The sequence below is a fragment of the Sebastes fasciatus genome, chromosome 3, assembly GCF_043250625.1.
Source record: "Sebastes fasciatus isolate fSebFas1 chromosome 3, fSebFas1.pri, whole genome shotgun sequence".
NCBI classification, from domain to species: Eukaryota; Metazoa; Chordata; class Actinopteri; order Perciformes; family Sebastidae; genus Sebastes; species Sebastes fasciatus.
The window spans coordinates 28895267-28919768 of record NC_133797.1 but is presented as its reverse complement, the minus strand read 5'-3'; the positions used below and the strand labels follow the sequence as shown (position 1 = coordinate 28919768).

Sequence of the window (24502 nt, the reverse complement as noted above, 5' to 3'; positions counted from 1 at the left end):
TGCAATTTGAGGCATTTCCCATCAGCGCTCTGTCCCACTGTCTCCCCATACACCGGCAGATCACTTTTTATTGTTGGACGGCCTCCAACGGCCGGCTCCACTGTGAGGAAATTAGCCACAGAGATGGTATCTCTCCACATTTCTACGGTCAGCACATACAGAGAGAGGAAAAGTGTGTGAAAATGGACATTTGATATTTACCCAGTGACTTCCCGATCTGGAGCTGCTGACGGCTCCTGTTGCCAACACTCACACACACACACACACACACACACACACACACACACACACACACACACATTTACGCATTGTTTGAGTTCCTGCAGACTGCTTACACTGGGCTGTGTGTAAAAAAAACTGTAGTTCTTACAGCAAAAAAAGGGAAACAACACTTGTCCAGGTCATTGAATGATGTGCCTTTTTCCTGCACTAATTCATGTGTTTTGCTCTATATGTGTTTACGTGTGCTGTGTGTATGCATGCATGTACGGTGTGGGTGTGGGTGTGGGTGTGACGGTGGCTCATAAAATATTCACCTGTTCTTCTTCTACATAATGCAGTAATGTTCCTGCACACAGAACTCATCTGAAGCAGAGCTTGTCGCTCCTGACTGTCAGCTTTCTGTCTTTTTAAATTGGCTTTAAATTGGTGATGCATAAACACTTCAGCTTACGGCAGGTGTCGTGTCATTTCATCTTTAGAACACATTGCACCTCTAAGCAGCAGCTGTATACCCTAGAATAGGGGAAATGATGAACATGTGGTACTTGTGTTTTCTCATTTCCTACATACTCTACTTTTTTTTAGCAAAGTACCCCGCAACCTGTCTGTCTTTTTTTGCCTCCGTGCCGGCGACAGCTGTGGCCAGAGGCATTATGTTTTTGGGTTGTCCGTACATCAGTCCGTCCGTCCAGACCATTCTTGTGAATGTGATAGCTCAGGAACACCTTGAGAGAATTTCTTCAAATTTGGCACAAACATCCACTTGGACTAAAAGATGAACTGAATAGAATTTGGTGGTCAAAGGTCAAAGGTCAAGGTAACTGTGACAGTCCTATTCTCGTGAAAGCGATATCTCAGGAACGCCTGGAAGAAATTTTACTACATAAGCAGATAAATACGGAACCAAAACAACAAATGCAGAATAGAAACTTTGGAAAACAAACAGAAAAAAGATGCATGCATGCATTCACGTCCGTCCTCCAAGTAGCACTCAACACTACGTAGCCGAGCAAACATTGGTCAATATAGCTTTTATTTCAGCAAATCATACATACACTGTAAAAAATGCATCTGTTATCATAACCTTGAAACACCATCAGAGCTGTGATGACAGTGTGTGATTGGTTGAGAGTGGCTACAGTGTCTGAGGTCAAAAAATGATTTGCGTGTCATCACACTCATGAAACAACAGCACACTTTAAGACTGACATGTTCTCCAGTTCTTAAAGTGAATTGAAATTCCACGTTAAAAGGAATGAAGGGAGCAAAAAAATTAAACAAAAAAACACCTATCGGACAGTTAGATGGCACTTTTCAGGTCTTAACATGGAATTTCAACAGATTGAAAATGAAGCCCGAAGGCAGATTAATAATTGAAAATTAACATAGGAGCTCAGCTAATCCCAGGTCTGCATAAACAGTCACAGGACTCGTCAAGAATACACAAATCTGGGATCAGTTTTCAACCCTGACAGATATACACAATAAGTAGTTAGAGCAGATCAGGTACAAATCAAGCCTTTTAAACAAAGTAAAAGCAAAACACTGTAAGATGATCATCTTTTTTTTCTTCTTCATATAAAGCCGTCTAAACCAAAGCTTCCTCTAGCCAGTGTACTAATATATAAAACATCTTCAAATCCAGCAGAATCTAAGTGTTTTTTTATGCCTTAACTGTTAAGTATATCTGTGCTTCTCTACATTCTAGCTATCCTATGTAACAAACCAAAAGATCTGGATTATGGCCTATGTAACACCACCGTAAGAGAGACCCAAAACACAAGCCATACCAAAACCCAAGTTGTATCCGAGCTTGACAGTAAAGCCACTCTTATGCGGTGTAATGACAAGCTTAAGTCAGCCCAGTAAGCATGCTTCTTCTCACACTATCACCACCATCTGTCCTTACCGGAAAAAGGCACACCTCACCCCTTTATCCCCCGCCAGACTGCATGGCTCTGTGGTTTTATTACCGTGTGCTCAAAACACGTAAAATTTAAAACATCAACTCCACTTCTGAGCCGTAATGAGGTTATCTCTGAGCTCACTGACTGTATTAAAGGTCAGTAAACATTGTTTTTTTTGATCACACAGACTTGTGGCTCAAACGGTTCATAACTATGCAAGTGCAGTTTCATCTGTACACGCTTGAGGGAAATTTCACCCCCCTCAAGCTCTATTATGTTTTGAGTTCCACAAAGGTTTAGCCTCAGACTGAAACAACATCACGCAGTATTAGACATGCCACGACAAATCTGTTTCATGTTCTGGATTCATCCAACAATGGATTAGAAAAATAGATAATAATATTTACCCCCCCCCCTAACACCACCGGCCAAGCAGTAATTCGTCTTTCCTCGTTGCTGAGCCTTTGAGATGATTTGACTTGATTTGTGTCTCTGTGAAAACAGCTAGCATGTCGGTTCTGATTGTTATCCAACTCACACTGTTTTTTTTTTGTTTGTTTTTTTTGCCTTAATTCTCCTAATGAAGCATGTCTAACTCTTATCTTGTTTTTCCACACAGTTACAGTCACGATTACAAATCAAGATCAAAAGAAACCTAAAGAGTGCAATATTCTCTTATCTACATCATCAACATCCCACCTATACACAGGAACATTTGATAAGGAGTAAAAGGGTGGGGGGAGTAGAGGAAGAGGATGAAGGAATGAAGAAGGGTAAATCTCTTTAACATTGCGCCTCAGGCATCAACAGACTCAGGCATCAAAGTGCTGCACAAGGACAGGACAACACTAGAAGACATGGACTGTCCAATGAAGGGAGAGGTCTTTGCACACGTGACCAAATCCAAAGCACTAGATTGGTTGTCGATAAAGTCCTTGTCATGTTCTCTGGTTGGCTGACACACAAGTGAACAAGTGCCAATAACCATATTTTATACTTAGAGAGGAAGAGAAATCATAAACGTTTGCCAGGAATTGTTTTTTTTTCTTTACTTATGAACAAACAATACACAGAGAGTAGTCCATAGGCTGTTAGTACGATTAAGTATCTGCCTGGGGAGTCACCTAGAAACGTGCAGTTTGACCAAACAAACAGTTTTCTCTTTTTTCTTTTTTTTCTTTTTCTTTTTTTTGGGGGGAAATTACGACAGATATTCGTCGTTGTCGTCGTCGTAATCCTCATCTCCGTCGTCCTCGTCGTCCATTCCGGCCTGCTCGTCGAGGACGAAGGAGTCTTCGTCGTCATCGGTGAACAGCGAGTCTCCGCTGCCGAGGTCTCCAGAAGACTCCAAAATCACGCCTAGGAACGGAGAACAAACCAAATCTTACAATTAAAGGAGTTGTTTTGGGAAACAGTCAGTAGATAGTTGTATTAGATGATTGACACCACTTTCATATCTGCACGGTCAATATTAGCCAGTTGGTTTAGACTAGTGGGCTACCTCCGGCTCTGAAAAGGGACGCCAATGTGGAAGTGCCTTAAACTTGCATTCTATCTAATAGCCAACAGGGGGCGACTCCTCTGGTTGCAACAAGAAGTCAGATTGTATAGAAGTCTATGAGAAAATGACCCTACTTCTCACTTGATTTATTACCTCAATAAACATTGTAAACACGAGTTTATGGTCTCAATCGCTAGTTTCAAGTCTTCTTCAATACAGCATGATGTTCATTTAGTAAATTATGGTCCTTTTTAGAGTCAAATAGACCATAAAGCAGGGTATGCTTTAGGGCGGGGCTACATTGTGATTGACAGGTCGCTACCACAGCGTTGTCCGTGTTTTCTTCTTACAACTTTAACCCTTTCACACTGTGTTTTCAGTTCATGAAAGTTGATTATAACCTTTTTGGTCACCTGAAAATGTCTTATCAGCATTCGGCTGTACTAAGCGCCACCCTCTTGTGTCAATTCTGGTTGCAAATAACAAAGCTGGCGAAAGCCAAAATGCAGAACTCAAGGCTTCAAAACAGCAGTCCACACACCAAGGAGTAACGTCACGGTGACTACGTCCACTTCATATATACAGTGTATGGTTTAGACCAAGAATAGAACACATACATCATGTTAAACCACAAATTGTCATTTTGTTTTACACACATTTTGAAGCAAACAAGAAACCTTTGCTGAGAGTCAGGTTTTCTGTTTCCTAAGATAAACTAACTGGCTGCTGGCGATAGCTTCAAATTGATCGGACAGATATGAGAGTGGTATCAATCTTGTCATCTAAGTCTTGGCAAGCAAGCAGATAAATAAAAAAAAATGTCAATCTATACCTATTACAGCTTCATGTTGCAAATACATTGTGGTAAGTGACAGATTTCATGCAACACAAAAAAAGGAAATTGTGTGTTGACACACCTATGAATAATTTCCTCCATGATGCCTTTAATGCAAACCAATACAATGTCTTTGTTCTCTTACACAGAAACATGACACTCTACTCTCCTCAGAGTTTTGCCTACCGCAGTTTGCAGGGCCATGGGTGCGTGAGCTGGCCACTTCGTTGCCATAGCGATCGACACACCAGCACTGGCCGCTGCTGCTGTGACACTGGTGAGACCTGTAGTAACCTTCCTCATCGCAGGATGGCAGGTACTGACCTATACATACAAGCCAAAACACATAGACGCACACAATGAATTATTAGGGTAACACAGTGTGTTGATATATGTGTGTGTGTGTGTGTGTGTGTCTCACCAAGCAGTTTCTTCCCTGCTTGCTTTTTGTTGATACTGGACAGCTCTCCTTTACAAGGGGAATCTGAAAAGGGGAGACAGAGAGACGCTGGTAACAAACTGCAGAAGTCGGCTTTTCTGTGAATGCGTCTGTTTGAGTGAACTTTGCTTCCTTTGTGTGCTTTTTGCTTCTGTCGTGATGTTTGTTATCCTGCTGTCTTTGCTTTCACAAGTGCAGCTCCGGTGACTCATCTGTAAATACTGTTTCTTTATGATAAAAAAAACGTATTTTCATCATTTGTCTCATACAATGGCATTCTAATGCAATGCAATGTATTGTGTTATACAGAGTACAGTAATGTGTTCTGTACATATCAAGGACGAATATGCCAATTCTGATTGAATGGAAGGTTTCTATTATTTCTCTGTCTGTAAAAGTTAGTTTAGACGTTAGAGAAAAGTTCTGGTTTATCACCACTGATGACCATGGGGATAACTTTTTTTTATGTGAATCAACTTCCCAGTATGAACACTTGAATAGCCCGTATTTAAATCATTAGGTCCTAAAAGTTGTAAAATGCACTAATAGCCGAATCCAGTTATTTACTTTTGCATGTGAGTACATGGAGACACCGTACCTGTGTACCTCTGGAAGCACGTGCACCACTCAGAGCTGGTTATAACTTTGTCGGCGTGCGTATCGCAGGATTTGAAGAACGCGTCAGAGCACGGCTCGTTCCTGTCCAGATAGAGGCTCTTGATCTCCGATTGGTCCAGCTGGATGTCAAAGTTTGTGTCCAGTCGGGAGAACATCCAGCCCAGGGGGTCCTTACAGATAGGTGAAGCCCCGTTCTCGAACTCTGCGGGTTAAAAATGAGAGTGTCAGTGTAACAATGACGGCGATAACGCAGGAAGAAATGTTGCGTTTTCCCGTTCCTCTACTTTTCCAACGCCACGTGACTCACTGTTCTTCTCAGGCTTCGGGATCTTGACTCTCTTGTGGTTGCCATTCTCATGCAGCACTCTGAACCAGTCTCTCAGACGACTCACCACCTCCTTCAGGTCCGACTCGCTGCACACTGAGGAACAACGACACTAATGATTAATGGTGATAAAAGGATGCTTTATTGTCCCCCTACTCCCTTAAGGCGATAAGAAGTCAGGGTCAGCTATAACACTTGTAGGGATTCAGTGTCACTTTTATCAGGGCAGAAGGGCTTTCGCTTGTCAGAAAGGAGCTTGGACACCCTGGAAGACTTTTTTTAATTAGGGAGAATTTACTGTTTCTCCTGCAAAGTATCCTAGCTTGCAGTGTGCAGTCATGCGCGCAGAGCTGTGTACCTTTCTTCTCTGCAGAGCTCTGTTCAGGCTGAGAGGGGCAGGGACACATGCCAGAACACTTCACAGCGATCTTCTTTCCTGTGATGCATGCCTGGTAGTCTAACTTACACTGAGCGGGAGCGGCAAAGACAGAGACAGATGGGACGAGACAGAAGAGGAAGTAAAATCAGGATGTGCGTCTCATCAAGAGGAAATGAAAGAATATGCGCTCTATTATGGGAGCGAGAGATAGTGTGTGCGGTAGGGTACCTTGGTGGAGTAGGAGTGGCCGTCAGTCCCACAAACAGGAGCGGGGTGAACCACAGGGCAGGGTTTGCACTTTGACCCCGGACTCTGGTACAAACTGGCATCTTTAAAACTAGAGAGGAGATTCAAAAGACTTATTTTACACACACACACAAAAAATCTGACTGTATGCATTAGGGCTGGGACGATTCACCTATCTCCCGATTTGATACTATCCCGATACTTGAGAGCTGATTCAATATGTATTGCGATTTTTAAGCATTGCGTTTCTGCAACTATTGCGAGTCGATATCACGATTTATTGCAATTTTTGTTAACTTTTTTAACACTAGAGTCTAGACCGTGGGAAAAAGTTGAATCATACACTTCTAGGGACTTTTAATTTGAAAAATATCTAAATTAATATTTTAAAATCTCAGATTTTCAGCGTGTATATAGTCAGAGATGTCCTGCAGTCAAATATATCAGTCATTGTCAGGTATTATTTATTACATTTTTTCCAGCAACCCAAAAATCAAATAATAAAGACATTTCTATCACAAATTAGTGGGATTTTCTTTTTAATATATAAGGGACATGTAATGTTTTATACTTCTTGTGAATATAATCCAATCTTTCTTATGTCCATGCATATGAGAATATGTCAAATGACGCATCATTTGACATTGTCTCCATCACAATGCACTCCTTACGTCCCCTGCTTTATCCAGAACTAATGTTTTCTAAGCATTTTTGCATCCGCGATGTATTTTCTTGTTCTTACATCAATTTTCAGAAAATGAGACAAGGATTAGGATTTATGGTTGATTATTTTATGATTTGCTGGCACTGTGCGGTGGTAATTGTGTTGTTGCTAAGAATGGGAAATGAGGTCAGTATGGCGCTACTGTCCTCTGTCCAGTCTGCAGTGTTCCAGACAGACACACACACACATACACAAAGCCCTTTCATATCACTTGGCAGGACTTTGTGTCCGTTGTAAGGCAGTGCCAGTGCTGGGGTAATTGGACTAAACAGCAATGTCGCACAACAGTCACAAGAGAGCCGGGCAACCAGCGGACCAGCTGGAAAAACAGAAAGCCAGCCACCCCTCTGGTGTTGTTGCTTATCATGCTGCATGAATAAGTGAGCGGGAAAAAAGAGAAATGAGATGGGAAGTAATAAAGAGATTTGATTTGCTGCTAATCCACCGCCATTCGTGTTTTAATTCGGGCACGTTTGAATGCAAATTTGAGGGACAGCTTTGAAACTTAGGCCTGTATTAAGGCCCTGACACACCAAGGCGACGGTCGTCCGTCGGACAGTCTGGGGCCGTCGGTGAACGTCTGTCTGCCTAGTTTTAGCGGTGTGTCCCACAATGACGGCTCTAGTGTGCCCATGCCTGAGGCTTTTCAGCCAATTCAGCATGTTGAATGCAGACGGTGAGAGAAATCACTGTGATTGGCTGTTCAGCTTAAGCGAATCAGAGCACGAGAAAAGAAACGGAAGTGAAGAAAGGAAGCCAATGAGTAAAGTCAAGAGGAAAAACACAGAAGGCTCTTCTCATTTTTCATCTTTAACTCATCTGATCATTCCAATACACAGATATTTTCACTGCGACATGGCCATCTGGAAGGAAACTAAGTGGTGAGTGAGAGTGGTGTGAAAATAGTCGGCTAACGCCGCTTTGTTTCATGTGCGCATCCTAATAACGGCTTGCTTCTCCGCAGTCCTCGGTCTTCCGGTTTCCCTTATTGAATGACTAATACAGACTACCGCGACCTGCTGGTGTGGAGAGTTATTTCATCTAATGCAGGCACAGAACATATGTGCTAACTGGCTGTCGGCTGTAGTCTTTGCAGTGTGTTCAAATGCAACTTTTTGGCCAAGACAAAGGCGACGTGAGGCGACGCAACAGTCGGGCTTCATCACTGCTAGTTCTTTAATGTCGGATTGGTGTGTCTTGGCCTTTAAAAGAGCAAGTGTGTGTGTGTGGTGTGTGTGTTATTACCTAACTCTCCTCTGGCTGACACAAGAAGCAGTCTTATAATCCTCAGCCACGCACACCTTGTGGCGACTGCATTTGATCTTAAGACAGGGGTCTTTGGCTGGATCAAGGCCTGGAAAAAACACAAAACAGAGATATAGAATAAGAGCTCTTTTCAGTGTGTGTATTAAATGTATTGTATATGTCTGTGCAACCAAACAACAGCCTCTCTATCTAAAGAGCTTCCTAGAAAGATTAAGCCTATGAGCATTAACAGAGAGAAAAGCTTCCAAGGTTACATTTTCCTTTTGTTCTTTGAAATCCTGGATCAATGATTCCTAGTTAAAACATGTACCTCCTTTTTATTTTTGCAGATGCAGACCTTTTTATTATGCAGATCCAAGCTGTGTGGATAGGTGTTAGAGATCTCTGTGTGTGTAATTCTAGCCACCGTCTATTCACTTACTGGCAATGTCTCTCTCACGCTGAACTGAAAGCCATAATACCATTAAGTATCCTTACAGCTAAAAACAGATGGAACTGTTAATAGAGGCTACTTCTGACCTTACATCAGCCCTGCACTGAGTGTCAGTCTGTCGAGTGTGTTCTCTTGCTGAGATCCTCAAACTGATCTGGTATCTGATCTCGCAGCTGAGGGCCGCTCTGGCTTCGAGAGCTGATTTTAGATCAGAGTCTCAGGCTGATCCTTGTGGTAAAGAGCAGGAGACAAGCTAGTCGTTACTGACCGCTCGTCAGCCTTCAGCGTGGCACCTATGGCGCAGGATCTGAGGCCCTCAGCTGATCTCAGAACAGTCTGTGAGTGACCTCTGCTCTAAAGAACCTTACTGTAATCCCTGAGCAGCTTTGGCAGATTATCCTGCCTCCATCCTCCAACGCAGCATCTAATGCTATTGTTTCCCTGACATGTCTGTTTGTGTGGATGTATGTGTGTATGTGTGTGTGTGTGTGTGTGTTTGAGGATAAAGCGAGAGTGAATGTGTTCATGTCCTGGTGTGGCTGGATGAGTGTATGAGCTTATCGTTGTCTGTAATACAATGGGAAATGAGGTGATCAAAGAATAGAAAATCATCTTTTTTTTTTTTTACTGTAGATGTTAGTTACATAAATCAACTGGTTGATGTAGTGAAAAGAATTGAGGATAGCTTGGAAATAACACACTCACTTATGTACACCAATAGGTACAAGATCTGTCTAATGAATGTTTTGAAAAAAAAAAAGTACACAAGATGTTTGCCATCCTGCCACAATGAGTCACAGGGCCAATTGGTCACAGCGTATTTCCAGCAACAAAATTGTTTTGAGAGTCCAAGTTAACGGGAAGAGAGAAAATTCAACTGGGATACATGATGGTTTAAGGAAGGTCAATCTAATGCAGGGCAATCAGTGCCGTAATGATAGCTACCTCCACCGAGGCTGTGTTTTTGCTCCTAATGGTTTGTCTGTCTGTTAGTTAGTTAGTTAGGAGGATATTTCAACAACTACCAAACACGTTTCAAATAGGAAATTTTGCGGAAAATTAAGCCATGCACCAAGCAACAAGTGACTTTTTTTTTATTTTGGAGGGACTAGCGTGATGCTAATAACTCCTGAACCAAAATCCAAATCAGCAAGGGCAGCTTTTTCTTTCTGCTAATTACATTTTCCTCATTGCGTCCATTTTATTAAGTCTTCATGTTACATATTTGGGTGACCCTGAATAAATGTAATTTGCTCCTATCATGAACTGTTTATAAAGCTGAATGACATGACAGCTCCCCAAAAGTGAAGCCAAAACATCTCGATCGTCCCCTGGTGGCTGGCTGCAGTATAGGTCATAAGTCCCGCCCCCCTTCATGTTAGCGGATGGTATATGAGCCAAACGAAAAAGTCAAAGTACACGTTACAATAAGTTTCCCAAAGATGGTTTCTGTCATATTAGGTAGTTATTATCACACTGATGGGTGTTCAAGTCTTAATTTTTCTGATAGCTTTGGTTTTAGTTAGTTATTTGATGCTATAAAAAGGGGCGAGACGTCATGATTGACAGCTGTGATTGACAGCTGCTCTGAGTGATGTAGTCGCGGGGCTGGAGGCTCAAAGATTGTACGAGAGAGGGGATGTAACTTTAACTTTCCATAACCGTCACCAGTCTGCGTAATAGAACAAGTCAATTTGATCATAACTGTAGTTCTAGAGATATTATGAATTATGATTAGTTGTTGTGTCTTTCTAGCCAAACAGCTATCGTGGTGCTAATGTAGCAGCTAGGTGTCTCATGCTAACAAGCTATGGCCGTGCTCAGCTCGTGATTGGCTTGGGTGGGACCCAGCCCCTCGATCACTAATGTGCAGTCTCTGGCTCCAAGTGACGTCAAAATCTCAAGATGGCAGCTCCCGTATCCGGAATATTTAGGCTTCACTTTTGTACAGTTGGAGGAAGTAGAGACACGTCGTCCATCTATATTCACACAGTCTATGGTTCCTATAATTGGCTGCCAAATTCTTGCCAGCATGACCTATGACCCTGACATAAACTGCCATACATCTTGAGTAGTAGTGCAATTGCAACTAAATCAAAGTCATCCTGCACAAACTGACTTTGAGCAATCCTGCAACATTTGATGGCATTTTACAAATTGGTGCCATTACAGTACCATACTAGATTTAAGTAGCCATAACTCAGTGCCAATAAGTGTGACTCACTTGTATTTTTACGTAATAAATTCCCTCTTAATTTTATGTAGGAATTCTCCAAAAATACCTCAAAACATCCATATGCAGATTAAACATTTAATTTAACACTTTCTTTAAGATTAAATGGAAGATTTTTTTTTTTAGCTGCGGGAGAAGTATTGCTGTAGTTCTGTTTGTCCTCTCTGTAGTGTTTTTAAGTTTTATCACAAAGCCAACAGCACAACCACTCGAGGCTCTCTTCCTCACACCCACCTTGATCGAAGGGCTTGGATGGAGTCCATGTTCCAGGCTCCTGAAACAGGGTTAACAAATAAACAAAAATCATGAAAATAAAGTATTGTTCAAATGACATCTAGAGTAAGAAATACATGACAAATATTAAGCAGTCATACAAACCTCCACTTCCTTTAGGAGAAAGCATTACAGAGAGGGAATAAGGAATTCATTTTGATTAGGTTTTTTTCTTTTTGAGTGGAAACTTTGCATAATGAAATAAACTGATGGAAATCTGGGACACCAACACACCATCATGTACAAACACGTGGAGCATGCAAATTATTTACTCGAGATAATGTTGATGTTATGATGCATAAAAAGGAGCCCGTGTGTCTTTGTGTGTATGTGCTGCTTATAATGACCTTATTATGACCTCATGGAATTGTGTTTATATAACATATGTGGCAAATCATTAACAATAGAACAGGCTGAACAGTTTAAAGATGCAAAAGGAATATAAACTTGTATTTCTAATTGGTACAATATAAAATTAGAAAAAGACATTGGGCAATTGGTGCAATAAGACATTACAAGAAGAAGACATAGGACAAATGGACGGTGTTAAAACATACAGATATTAGGACAAGTACAGTACACTACAACAGTTTATATTGAACTGGGAGATTGAGTTTGGCTTGTGTTTGTGATGTGACATGTGAGATTAGGTGAGGTACGTAACGAGGATGGCTACTGGCTAATGAGTAATGACAAAGAAAAGAGGGAAAGAGACAAGGTAGGGAGAATAACGAATAACGATAAGTAGTAATAGAGAGGCAAAGTCCCTCCCCTTCCGGGGCAATGGGTCTCGCTTGTTCTTTCGCTTCCCGGCTGATGAAAAGACCAGGAGTCGCTGGATAAAACACATCAGGTAAGATAAGGTTTTATTTGTGCGTGGAACATAGCTAAGTTGGCTAGCTAGCTAGTGTTGGTGACGTATATTGTGCGAGACGAGAGATGACAAACCTACGACAAACGTTTAAATTGACAAACATCATATGTGTGATTCATGGCGCAATTCAAACGGGATCAAAAAAATATTTGTAATTAACATCAATAATGATGAGAATGGAGGATGTGGGTGATTTTTAAAAAATATATTTGAATATATATTTTTTTAACATAAACTTTTAAGGGTTTTGTTTTAGGTCGAAAAAAAAAAGAAAAGAAAATATTGTGTTTAACCATTTCAAGTTAAGGGAAGGCGTGAGGCTTTCAGTGGAGTGGAATTGGGGCCATCTGATTTATGATTAGCCAGACAAATTTGCATTGCAGAGCAGAAAAGACATAAATATGCATGGTTGTAATATGCATCTGATTAACATAAAAAACACCTTTAAAAGTCACATTTTTTAACGGTCAATTAAGCTTTGAGCTTTGCCACATTGCAGTTACATAATGGACCTTAAATATAAAATCCACTCAAAAACACTTCCTGGGAAAATGTGATACTGAAGGAGTTAAGGGGGATACTTAAAGAACATTTGTTCTCATATGTTCTGTATATAAATAAACTACTGCATTGTTAAATAAAAAATAAAATATTAATCATATTAATAATGTTATTTCCCACATAACAAAATGTTTTTACTCTTTCTCAAAATGGTTTGAAAATGAACTATTTAGTTCCTGGATATAGTCAGATGGTTCAGTCTGTTGCCTGTGGATGTGTTTCAACAGTCTAAATAAGGATTGCATGGAGGTGAGTGATTTGCCTGCTTTTAATAGAAGGACAAGGAGGAGACACACCCAGGGGTGCTGGCTCATGATGCAAATGTAAAAGGAGCTTAAGAAAATAGTGAGCTGGGTGCCTTTTTACTTCAGAGATCTCATTCTCTGGTTTACTCTCCTTCTCCTTCTCTGGGGCATTCGTTCAAACCCAATACTGCACTGTGTTCGCTCTCACTTTGTCACAATGAGTGACTCATTCAAATCTATATGCCAGAACAAATAGGAAGGGAGGGAAATAGGGGAGAAAAAGCACATCTTATCAGCATAAATCCCACAGTGTGGCCGAGCATAGTAGAGTGTCTTATCCGACCAATTAAAGCCCTGTATTGTTTATTCGCACATTTCAATGTTGTGCAAATCTCCACCAATAGGATGTTTCAAATTCAATTAAAGAGTGAAATTCAGACCTGTCGCCGATAACAATACTGAGTGAGAGCGCTGTCCCAAAACTCATCATTCTTCTGCCTTGTCTTTGTTATATATTTTCTGCAAATAGCATTTACCATGGAGATGGATGGTATAGACCGGGAGGCCATAGTAACATCAATTATAAAGAAGTTATCAATCATGATGCAGTAAGAAACTAAAGAACAGTGAAGCTAAATGCTTTAGAAAAGGCCCTTGTTTCACTTTTGTAAATCAAAATGTATCTTAATTCATTATTGTACTGTAGATCCATTAAAAACATAACACAGTGACAGCTGCTGCACTTGTACTGGAGTAGTAATGTTGACAGGTTTCAGCACCTGCAGGGAAACAAGTGAGTGTGGGAGTTTGGGTGGGTTATAAAGGGTGAGTGGTTGAGAGGAGATCTCGCTGAGTGAATAGGTGTGAAGTCTTTGGTATAAATGTTGGAGCAAATGTTGCACGGATTTTAGTCTGTAATGTATTCCCCAGGTTTTCTGGCTTGAAAAGTTAGCAACACATAATGTAAGAAAGGTTCGGTGCAGGACTTCATTGTAGTTTTGCAATGTTAACAGTTTTTTTTTTAACAGGCTGTATGTCTTTCTTCAGGAAGCTAAAATACGTTTACACCTTAGACTTGTCAGCCACGCTTGTTTCCTGTAAGTCACCCCTACTGCAGTTTGCAAACATCAACTGTTGTTACCACTCATCCTACCAACCTATATAACATACAACAACTACTGACTGGGGTCCCAAGAATAAACTACTGTTAGAAACAACCATTATAGCAAAATGTTAACTTATTTCTTTTCAAAACATTATTTAGTTGTGTAATTAATGTCCTCTGAAGAAAAAAAGACCATATTATTATTTTAGGAAAGTTACAGTTAATTTGCATAATGTCTAAAATGAAAATAGACAGAGCAAATGAGGAAATCTGTGTCCTCTGCATCTGTGTCTGTCTCTTTCAAAATGACTCACAGAGTGCTCCTACCACCCTTATAGTGTATGTGTGATTCTATTTGATGGATGATCGATTTGATCTGATTCTATTTGATCTATTTTTACTGCACAGGCTGCAATCGGGTGCTTCTGACTGGGGTCCCCCAGGACCCCAAAACATTGGTCTGTTTAAAAAGCACTAATTAAAACAGAAACAGAAAACAATGAAATTAAGTCATTAGGAACAAATTGATTGACAAAGTCATGAAAAATTGCAATGATAAAGCACTATCTAGTCGGTCGCTATTCTCGACCCTGTCGGTTACTAGACCCAATCGCTATTCGCGACCCAGTTGGTCACTCAACCCAGTCAGTCGCTGAACTCATTCCAGTCAGTTGCTATACTAGACCCAGTTGGTTGCTTGCTTGACCCAGTCGCTCGACCCAGTGGATAGCTATACCTGACCCAGTGGGTCGCTATACTCGACCCAGTCGGTCACTCGCTTCTCGATCCAGTCAGTTGCTGTTCTCGACCCAGTGGGTCGCTATACTTGACACAGTCGGTAGGTCGCTGTTCTCTCAAGTTTGACCCACAGGCGCAGCTTGCGTTAGTTCAATGGGCTCACTGAACCCCCTAGAAATGCATCCATATTTTTTTATAATAACGTAGAACTAATAATTTATTGTGATGATGAATAATATCGACCTTGTTGTGTCTTCTTATTGACAGAATAAGAAACCAACAAGATAAGAAGATAGATTTGTGTTATTTTCATTTACCTATAGCCTAATAACATCGGACACTCTCTGTCCACACACCGTTAAATATGCACTTCTGTTACGCCATGTGAACAAACCATGTACCTATCAGCTGTGCGGTATAGATCAGACTAGAGACGTAGCCACTTAAGAGATGGGTGAGTAGTAGGCTACTTGCTCTCTTCCGACGTTTGTGTTTTTTAAACAGAAAACACAAGTTTTATTTACTCAGAATGACAAACAATACAGCCAACAGTAGCCTAAGTAAACTTTCAGGCTCCTGGAAATCTCCCTGCAGCCAGCTGTCACCTTATTCAGGTGTTTGTAGTAAAATGAGGAAGTTATTGTATCAGATTACATCAACTCATTTCAACTTCACCAACCAGCCGTTCCTCATCCGTTGGAAATAAGGAATAAATAGAAACAGGGCATCTGAAAAAAGTTCAACTCATAACTTCGCGCCGCGCAGCGCTTCGTCGCTGTTCGTCGGACAGTTAGTTCATTCTAATAGAAAACAATGTAATCAAACGGATTGTCACTGACGCTTGCTTGCATCACATTCTGTTTGGAGGGTGAAATAATGTAGGCTACACACATCCCAATACATTAGACATCTCTGCGTTGTACACATTACATTCCCTCTAGATTATTTTTGTGAACCCCCAACCTTAAAGATCAAACTGCCCCTATGGCTAGACCCAGTCGGTCGCTATTCTCGACCAAGTCGCTCGCTCGACCCAGTCGATCGCTCGCTCGACCCAGTCAGTTGGTCACTCTATCCAGTCGCTCGCTCGCTCGCTCTATCCAGTTGGTCGCTATACTGTACAAGAACTACTGACTGACCAATAATAAACTACTGTAAGGAACAACCACCACAGCAAAATGTTAACTTATTTCTTTTCATAACATTATTACTTATAATAATGTCATCTGAAGAAAAATAAACAGATTGTTATTATTTTAAGTTACAGTTATTTACATATTGTGTAAAATAAAAATTAGACGGAGCAGATTTATTGTACCATTGTTACTTTACATATTTTCTGCATATAGCATTTACCATGGAGATGGATGGTATAGTTACAGTATGTACCATTATGTTATACTTATACGTTGACACTGTTTGCCACAAGAACCTAGTTATTTTTCAAAAAGCAGGACTTTCACCATCAGTAAGTGTCCCTCAGTCTCACTTCCTTGGCTCTATAAGGTGAAAAGGGTCAACTCTTGCTTTTTCTCCGCTGTAATTAATTTCTCCTTCTCGTCCTTCATAGCTGGCCCTTTCTGACCCTCTGCATCTTCGCTACTTCATTATTCATTGTATCTCGTCTCCCTTTTCACCTTCCACTTCTATAAAGGTCCACGTTACATTATAGGAGAAAATTCAACAGTGGCGAGTGGCTCTCTCGGTCTCTTTTGTTGAGAATTACGCACACAGTACATCTTAATATTAAAGGAAACTGGCATACTGAAAGCTTAGCAAAGATAAAGCCAAATAGAGAGGTACTCTTGTTTCTGTTCCCCTCTAGCACTGCAGACCATCGAGACCGAATAATGAGAACATTGCATTATGGGGGCCAGGCCCTCTAGACCAGTCAAGACAACAAAAGTGCTCGCGGTCTGATTCCTTAATGGAATCAACAGACGCACACACACACGGAAATACACGGAAACCCACACATATGCACGTCCACACGCACGCATAAACGAATAAACTTATCACCACAACACTGACTGTAGTGCCAGAATCTGTCAGCACTACAAAACATCAAATAACGGGTTGAATGCACTTCACTGCACATGCAACCAACCACCCACTTTCCAAAAAAACACAGAAAACCCAAAATTCAACAATAGGTCTAATGGCCTCCTGAGTGTACGCTAAAAATAGCAACTTTTCAATTTATCTCTCAATCTCTTTCCACCTCTATTCCTCCCTCTCCCTCGCAGTCATAACAGCCTATTTTTCCTCATGTGCACGAACGCACACAAACACAATAGTGTGTGTATTTGTCTCTGTTGGCTAACATCATAATTTGCGTATATGCCTACCGATACTATAGATACAAGTCTATATGTTGCCTCTGACAACCACTTTTCTCACCTCTACTTCAGATTTTCACAGCTACTAATTGTGTCCTCGTGGCTTCCTTACCTTCCCCGGCTCCTTGCCGCCTCCCCCTAACATCCAACAGGAGAAATATGTGCATGTTTTCACTGTACTGGCTCTGCTTGTCTTGCTCAAGCTTGTCGCATGCATGCACGCACAAACACACACGAATACACACTGAGGTGCTTTGAAGTGGAAAAGGCCTCAAGCTCTGTACCTTCTCTACATCATTCACCCTCCGAAACACAAACAACACAGGACAGTAAAAACACACAGAGAGAGAGAGATAGAGGAAAGAGGAGACGAGAGGATGAAAAGGTGTAGTCTGCTCTAATGAGGCTAGTCTAAACAATTTGCCTCCTATACTGCACAATTAAGCATCATGCTCTTCATCACGCATCATGCTCTTCATCACACATCCTTTGTTGTTAAACCTATCTTATCTCTTTCCTCTGTGGCAGCACTGTAAGCTAGCCAAGGCCCAGGAAGCAGAGCAGAGTGTCTAAAAAACTTGAGATGGCACCAGTGCAGCAAAGAGAGCCCCGGGGCCTCTCCAGCCATCTTAACAGGACGTACAGTAAATCAGTGGCCAAGATCCTATCTAGTGCACTTAGCAGGAGACCCACTTATGGCTCTTGCTGAAAGATGAAAGCGAAAGTACAAAGTACATGTCTAGCATGTAAAATTTAAATCACAGTAAAGCAAAGTTTGGCACAGGATACAAGTAGGCTACATAAGATAAAAAAAAAGAAAAGTGGGCTAGGTGTAATCCTGCATTTCTGAGAGAACGAAAAAATGTATAATTATGAACAGTGTGCTTATTTGACTGTAGGTTTAAGATAGCACTAACAGCTATGAGTGGACGTAAACAACTTCATCCCAAGCTAACTACTGGCATGATAAATAATCACATTATAGATTAGTCAGTAGTCATTTTAAGCAACAGGATTGGTTTAACCAGCTGTTCGTTAAGTCCTTCTTTAGTTCTTAGTCAGCCTACTAGCTGGCGATTCACTGAATTGTGTTGCACCATTAAAATGTAAGGAATGTCTTGTCTTAGCTAGTTAAGACTATATAGAGACATCTATATCTCAGTCCAATCAAAAGCAATTAACAATGTTATCAGGAAGTTGCTGTAATAAGTTGTGACATAACTTCCAAAATCCATCCTTGACAAATGAAGGTATGACTTTGTTTAAGCATAAATATGTTTCACTGTTATTCATACAGTGAGAGGGAAATATCCGAATAAGCTAACCTAACTGACATTATTTGGTGATTATGGTTATTGGCATAATGTCTTGTAATATGAGCTATGTTAGCCTATGTTGTGTCTGTAAAATGTAAAAGAGTGCTGCAGGGATGATGTTTTTTTGTAGGCCAACCAGGAAGTCAGCATCGCCCTGGTATCCCTCGACAGAAAGCCAATGAGATTTGTTCCATTAGGTTTTGGATTATTGCAGAAAATAAGCTCTGTGGCAAACAAACGTTTATGATACTTACACGCTTTGTTCGATAAAATAATCTCCATAATTGAACACCACTTTTATGATTTTTCAAGCGTAATTGCAATCACCAGAAGTAAAAAGCTAACGTTAGGCTTTAAACGAACTACACCACGGTCGCATGAACGTGAGTATATACGACGAGGCTGTAAAGGCAGACGAGTCGGCGAGATGACGTTTAGTAGTCTCATTTAGACACTTGTTAGCAACCACTTTTTTTAAAACACATAAAAGCTTCAAAATTCACGAGTGGGATATTTACTGATGTATTTTATGTCGTAGAACAAAACGTTAAAATCTCTTATGCTTGTGTTAACCACAGACCTTATTTTAGGCATCTAACTAAAATCAATTCAAAATCCCATTGACTTCCAGACGAAGGACTGGAAGTGCTAAAATGCTAACTCATTTCCGGGTTTTAGGACTTATTCCTGTTGCACTTTATATAGTAATAAATATGTTGCTAGGAAACATCTGTAGCTCTGTCCAATCAAAAGCAATTAAAACAGAGAACAGTGTAACCAGGAAAAACAGGAAGTTGCTGTAGCATTACAAGTTGGACCTACCTTTCCTTGACAAATGTAGCTGTGACTTTGTCTTATTTATTTATGCCAGCTAACTAGTATTCATACTTGATTTTGGTTTATTGACAAAGTTTTGTAGGCTAATTTGTTAGGGCTATTTTATGTTGATTTCGTTAAATGTAATCGAAAACCTTCCAAGTTGTCATTGTTAACAAACAGCCTTTCAATCGACCTTCATGTCCGACGTGTTAACCATATTCCATTATCCCTTTAACTTGCCACTATAATCAGGTTAGCCTATATAGAAAGCTAATGTTAGCTTTGTCAGTTGCTAGAAAGCTACGCAGCACTTGGGCTAAACCTGCCTATTAGCATGGATAGCCTAAACATTTAGTAAAAATGAATTTATACGTAAGAACTAGTTTGAACTAGTTTCACTTACTGAAAAAAATATTTATATATAGGTTATGTATCTCAGAAACACAATTTACATGAACTATATACTCACTATATGTACCATCTAGAGCAAATACAAAAGAAAATGCATACATACGTACGTAATATGTAAACACATAAGACTTTATCAACCAAAAAAACGTTTTGATGGGCCTATATTTGTATATATTTTTTTTTATCTCTGTACCTCTGGTATCATAGTGGTGATACGAGTCCAATTGGCAAAAAACATATGAAGAGAAAGGTGAGCAAGTTTGTCAAGGCTATCTGCCACTGCCTCTTTAGGTATGTAGTTGAATACCTTTGTAAACGGTCTACTGATACATTCCTATGTGAAAGAATGCAAAAACACCCAGTGACACACAGACAATCTGGGACACAGCACTAAAACAGGAAATGACAGGCACGCACACATATAGAGGCCTACAGAGCACATAGTGCTTTTGTGTGCCACCTCTATCTCTAATGCCTGAGCCTCAAGGTTAAAACACAGATGTGAATGCACACAGAGCCTTCAGCTCCACTCTCTTCCATCTTTCTTTTCCACTCTCATTACCCCGTCCTCTCTCTCAGGTATCTTTCTATCTATTTTGTCTTTTTCATTCTGTTCTGAATAGGTTAATTATCTCTCATTGCCACTGGGGGTATTTATAGACATTTGTTTGTATTAACACATTCACCAACTCTCTGTAATAGTTCCAATCATCTTACGTAGCACAGCAGCACATGGACAATCAAATGTTCCTCTCTAGCGTTTGGTCCCCGACACCCTATTTGCATAATCCAGACCCGGCTCAATAGTTGGACCTGAGGTGAGTCACATGGATCCACCTGAGCCGCTGCGTTCACACGCTCACAGTAAGTGTGACAGGCAAGAAAAGTGAGAGATAGAAAAAGTTCAAATGGAAAAAAAGAAAGACAGCACCTGCCCTTATCTTTGGAAATAAAGAGAATGGTGCTCCTGCTTCTGTCTCTCTGACATCAACTATATCAAAGGCTTTAATTCAGAGAAAAATCATGCATGCATGTGTGCAGCATGGTGGTAAAAAACACTCATTAGTGTGCGGGAAAAGTGTATAATGTTAACCCTGTTGTTTTTGCAGTCTATAGCTCCGGAGCAAAAAAGGCCTATTTCTACCAACGTATGTGTGTGTGCATATGATGTGCATACATGCTTCATTTTGCGTATCTGTGAGGGAGTGAGTGCAAGTGCAAGCATGTGCAAATCACTGCTGCTTGTGTGGACCCATTTACTGTAATCTGTGGCTAGAGGCAAGATAGCCTTCTAACAAATACGCTCCACCTGGAACCTACATTACATTATTACACTGAAAGACTGAAACAGGCTTTTTACATTGAATTCTACTCGTTTCTTTAATTTGAGACATTCATTCCCAAATCAAAGTAGTGATTTCCACAGTCTTTTATCGGTAATCTACAGCTAAAAACATCACATAATGCATTGTATAAAGCCTAAAAGCCTTCACATATACTGAAAAGGGTGATGTCTAATGAATACAACGATTCTATGTGACAGTGGAAAGCATGAATACAGTAATTCTTTGCAGCAGCCAAGTGTCAGTGGAGATCTGGGGCATTCAGCCTGAAATAATTGAATGAGTCTATGGTCAGACGTCTATTGCAATATCAATAAGTGCTGTATGAATAAATGATTATTCTTATTACAAACCTAAACTATGGTCAATTTTAAACAATGTATAAGGAATTTATTCTAATCTGTAATGAACAGCCATTTTATTTAATCTTAAGTCAAATACTTCAGGTTAAATTCAATAACAAAATTCTACATATAGGCCTAATTTAAAAAAAAAAAAAAGCCACAAAGGCCCACCTTAAAATAAGCAAAAATAGCATCTGCCAGATTTTATGGCAAACATAAAAATACTCCATCCAGTTTTTAATTCGTATAAAAAACAAAACAAAAAAATTGCACCATCAGCCCATCATAGTCAAAAACAGCTCCTCTGCTTGTACATGTCTGTCTGTGCATATGTCAGTTTCCTGTCTGTTGTTACTTGCCAACAATAACATTGCCTTCGTGGATTAATAAAGTTGTATTGAACTGAATAAGATCTAATAAATAAACGTGTAATATAAGATAAGATAAGATAAGATGAACCTTTATTAATCCCCGGAGGGAAATTCAGGTGTCAAAGCAGCAACATCAGCAAACATCAGCAAACAGAGTGAAACGCAGGAGAGGTAAAGTTATACAAAAATTATAAAAACAATAATAGAGATATAAAAGATATAAAGTGAATGGGTGAACATAGTGTGTGCAGTTCGTTAATAAATACATGTAGTATGTGCAATAAATAAATGTAATATGTGCATATGTGCAGTCTATAAAGTGGTATATAGGATGTATAGGGTAAAGTAAGTGTAAGATAGTGCATGTTTAAAGGCACATAGTGCAGATAGTGCATGTTTAAAGGTAGATAGTGCATGTTTAAAGGTAGATAGTGCAGATAGTGCATGTTTACAGGTAGATAGTGCCTGTTTAAAGTTCTTATCAGCTGCCACTGTATGAACAACCTGGCTAATGTTATGTATTAATTGCTGTTTGGGACCCTTGGAAAAGGGGGCGAGTCCCTCTTAGGTTTGCTGCCACCACTATACCTTGTGGCAGGTGTTTATTACTGTAAACAACAAAAAGCCCATCCAATCCAGGCCTCCCTCCCTGCTCCATGCTGCGGACTCCTCTCCATCATACCTGCCCATAATTAGGCCCCTTCCATGACTCGCTGGTGACTCTCGGACAAGCTAGGCCATGTGCATTTTGTGTGTTTCGCAGAGGCCTCGGCTATATCTCTGCTAATAGCCGAAAAACCCACTCAGCATCGTCCCGGTTATGCTTATTTACTGTCTCATCAGTGGCGCGTGTGACAAACAGGCCGCGTGACGCGTCGCTTGGACACAACGAGGAGAAAACGAGGAGCGCATGATCCCAAACCAATGAGGGTGATGCTATAGGCAGCAGAGAAAGGGGTGGAGGAGGATGGAGGGGTGGGTGGGGGGTGTAAATGAGATAATGAGGGGGGAAACGGCGTCAATAATATAAGCCAGCTATACTTACATCTCTGAATTTATCCCATCTCCCAGCGAGCCACTTATCATCCAAAAAATTGCCGCTGTCGGAGCGAGCAGAGACGTGTCCGAAGGCGACGGCGCACACACACAGCAAGGCGACGCTCAGCATCTGCGGACACATATAACAACAAACAGCACCACGGAGAGAGGAGAGGAGAGAGGACATCGGATGATCAGGCTGGAGGACACCCGAAAACAAGAGGCAATGTGCACCACATCAAATGATGATCATGATGATGAAAGACCAAAACATGATGATGATGCGGAGGTGTTTTGGTTCTTCCTACCTTGTCGCATCAGCTGCTATCCAGACTGTATGTGCTCGCTGCCGTTTTCTGTCACTAGTAATAACAGCCCTCTCTCTCTCTCTCTCTCTCTCTCTCTCTCTCTCTCCGCACCGGCTGTCTGTGCGCAGCAGAAAACGGGAGCGCGCATGGCACCGTGCGCGCTCCCGTTTTCTTTTTTTTTTCTTTCTTTCCTCTCCTGAGTTGCAGAGGAAACAGTCATGATGGCTCACTCACTGTGGGCTGTTATCAGGCCACCGCAAAAGTGTCTTCCACTGATTACCTCTTATGAAAACACATTGGGCAATACTATGATAAAGCTTGGTAGGATAATTGGTTCATAATCACAGGCAAAGATATAGAAGGAAGTTTACTGATTGCATGTAAAACAACAACAACAAACAAAAAACAATCATACTGTATAAGGTCACTAATTTCTGCCATGTTGTAAATAACACAAATAGAATAGAAAGAAATAAATCTTTTTTTCTTTCCTCTCCTGTGAGTGCCGAGGAAACAGTCATGATGGCTCACTGTGGGCTGTTATCAGGCCACCGCAAAAGTGTCTTCCACTGATTACCTCTTATGAAAAACACATTTAGGCAATCCTATGATAAAGCTTAGTGGGAAATCTTTTTTTTTTTTTTTATCTTTTATTCGGATCTCCATTAGCTGTGGCTGAAGCCCAGCTATTCTTCCTGGAGTCCACTTAAATCACTTTGAACTGTTAGGCTACATTTCAGTACATAATCACATTACAGTCTTTACCAACAATGACTTCAACATCAAAAGCGACAGCAACAAAACACAACAATATTCAAGACACAACCCAACACACAACACAGGACCTATAGGTTCAAGTTAATACTATTCACAGAGTACAGCGGTAAATATGATTCATTAGTGGTTGGACCATAGCATTTTATGTCAAAATACAAAAACATACAAAAAACAGAACAAGCAACAACTTATTTTACCATAAATATTACATAATAGTACATTTCATACTATTGGTTCATATCACAGGCAAAGATGCAGAAGGACGTTTACTGATTGCATGTAAAACAACAAACAAACAGAAAAGCAACCATACTGTATAAGGTCACTAATGTCTGAGATGTTGTAAATAACACAAATAGAAAGATTGGAGCTTCTTTTTTTCAAAAGAAATACCGCATGCATGATCAGATCTTTGTCCGTGTGTCCTTTACTTGTCCCATGTTTCTGCCCTGTTACAGACATCACATGGGAGCCGCTCGGGCTTGTTCGTACAGTATAAGTGACTCACGAGA

General features: G+C 40.5%; 1 protein-coding gene and 1 long non-coding RNA gene across 2 annotated transcripts; one reads left to right on the top strand and one right to left on the bottom strand.

The window, feature by feature from the left end:
* Positions 1–1098: 1098 nt before the first annotated feature.
* Positions 1099–1805, top strand: LOC141764667 (uncharacterized). The gene is made up of 2 exons (XR_012593293.1): positions 1099–1467; positions 1577–1805. It is a non-coding gene; the product is annotated as an uncharacterized LOC141764667 (long non-coding RNA).
* Positions 1806–2295: 490 nt separating this feature from the next.
* spock3 (SPARC (osteonectin), cwcv and kazal like domains proteoglycan 3) lies at positions 2296–23358 on the bottom strand. Its single transcript, XM_074630035.1, has 11 exons — positions 23214–23358; positions 22913–23035; positions 11363–11402; positions 8442–8550; positions 6455–6563; positions 6206–6314; positions 5830–5943; positions 5503–5724; positions 4887–4949; positions 4652–4789; positions 2296–3488 (listed from the first exon to the last, which is right to left on the bottom strand). Exons 2-11 carry the CDS (start codon positions 23033–23035, stop codon positions 3331–3333), a joined length of 1185 nt encoding a protein of 394 aa, XP_074486136.1. The 5' UTR covers positions 23214–23358; the 3' UTR covers positions 2296–3330.
* Positions 23359–24502: the final 1144 nt, after the last annotated feature.

Coding starts and splice junctions, on each gene's coding strand:
- spock3 (XM_074630035.1), bottom strand. CDS start 23,035: ATGCTGAGCGTCGCCTTGCTGTGTGTGTGCGCCGTCGCCTTCGGACAC. Junction 8,551..11,362: donor ATCCAAGCCCTTCGATCAAG/GTGGGTGTGAGG, acceptor TGTTTTTTCCAG/GCCTTGATCCAGCCAAAGAC. Junction 3,489..4,651: donor CCATGGCCCTGCAAACTGCG/GTAGGCAAAACT, acceptor CTCCGTTCCTAG/GCGTGATTTTGGAGTCTTCT.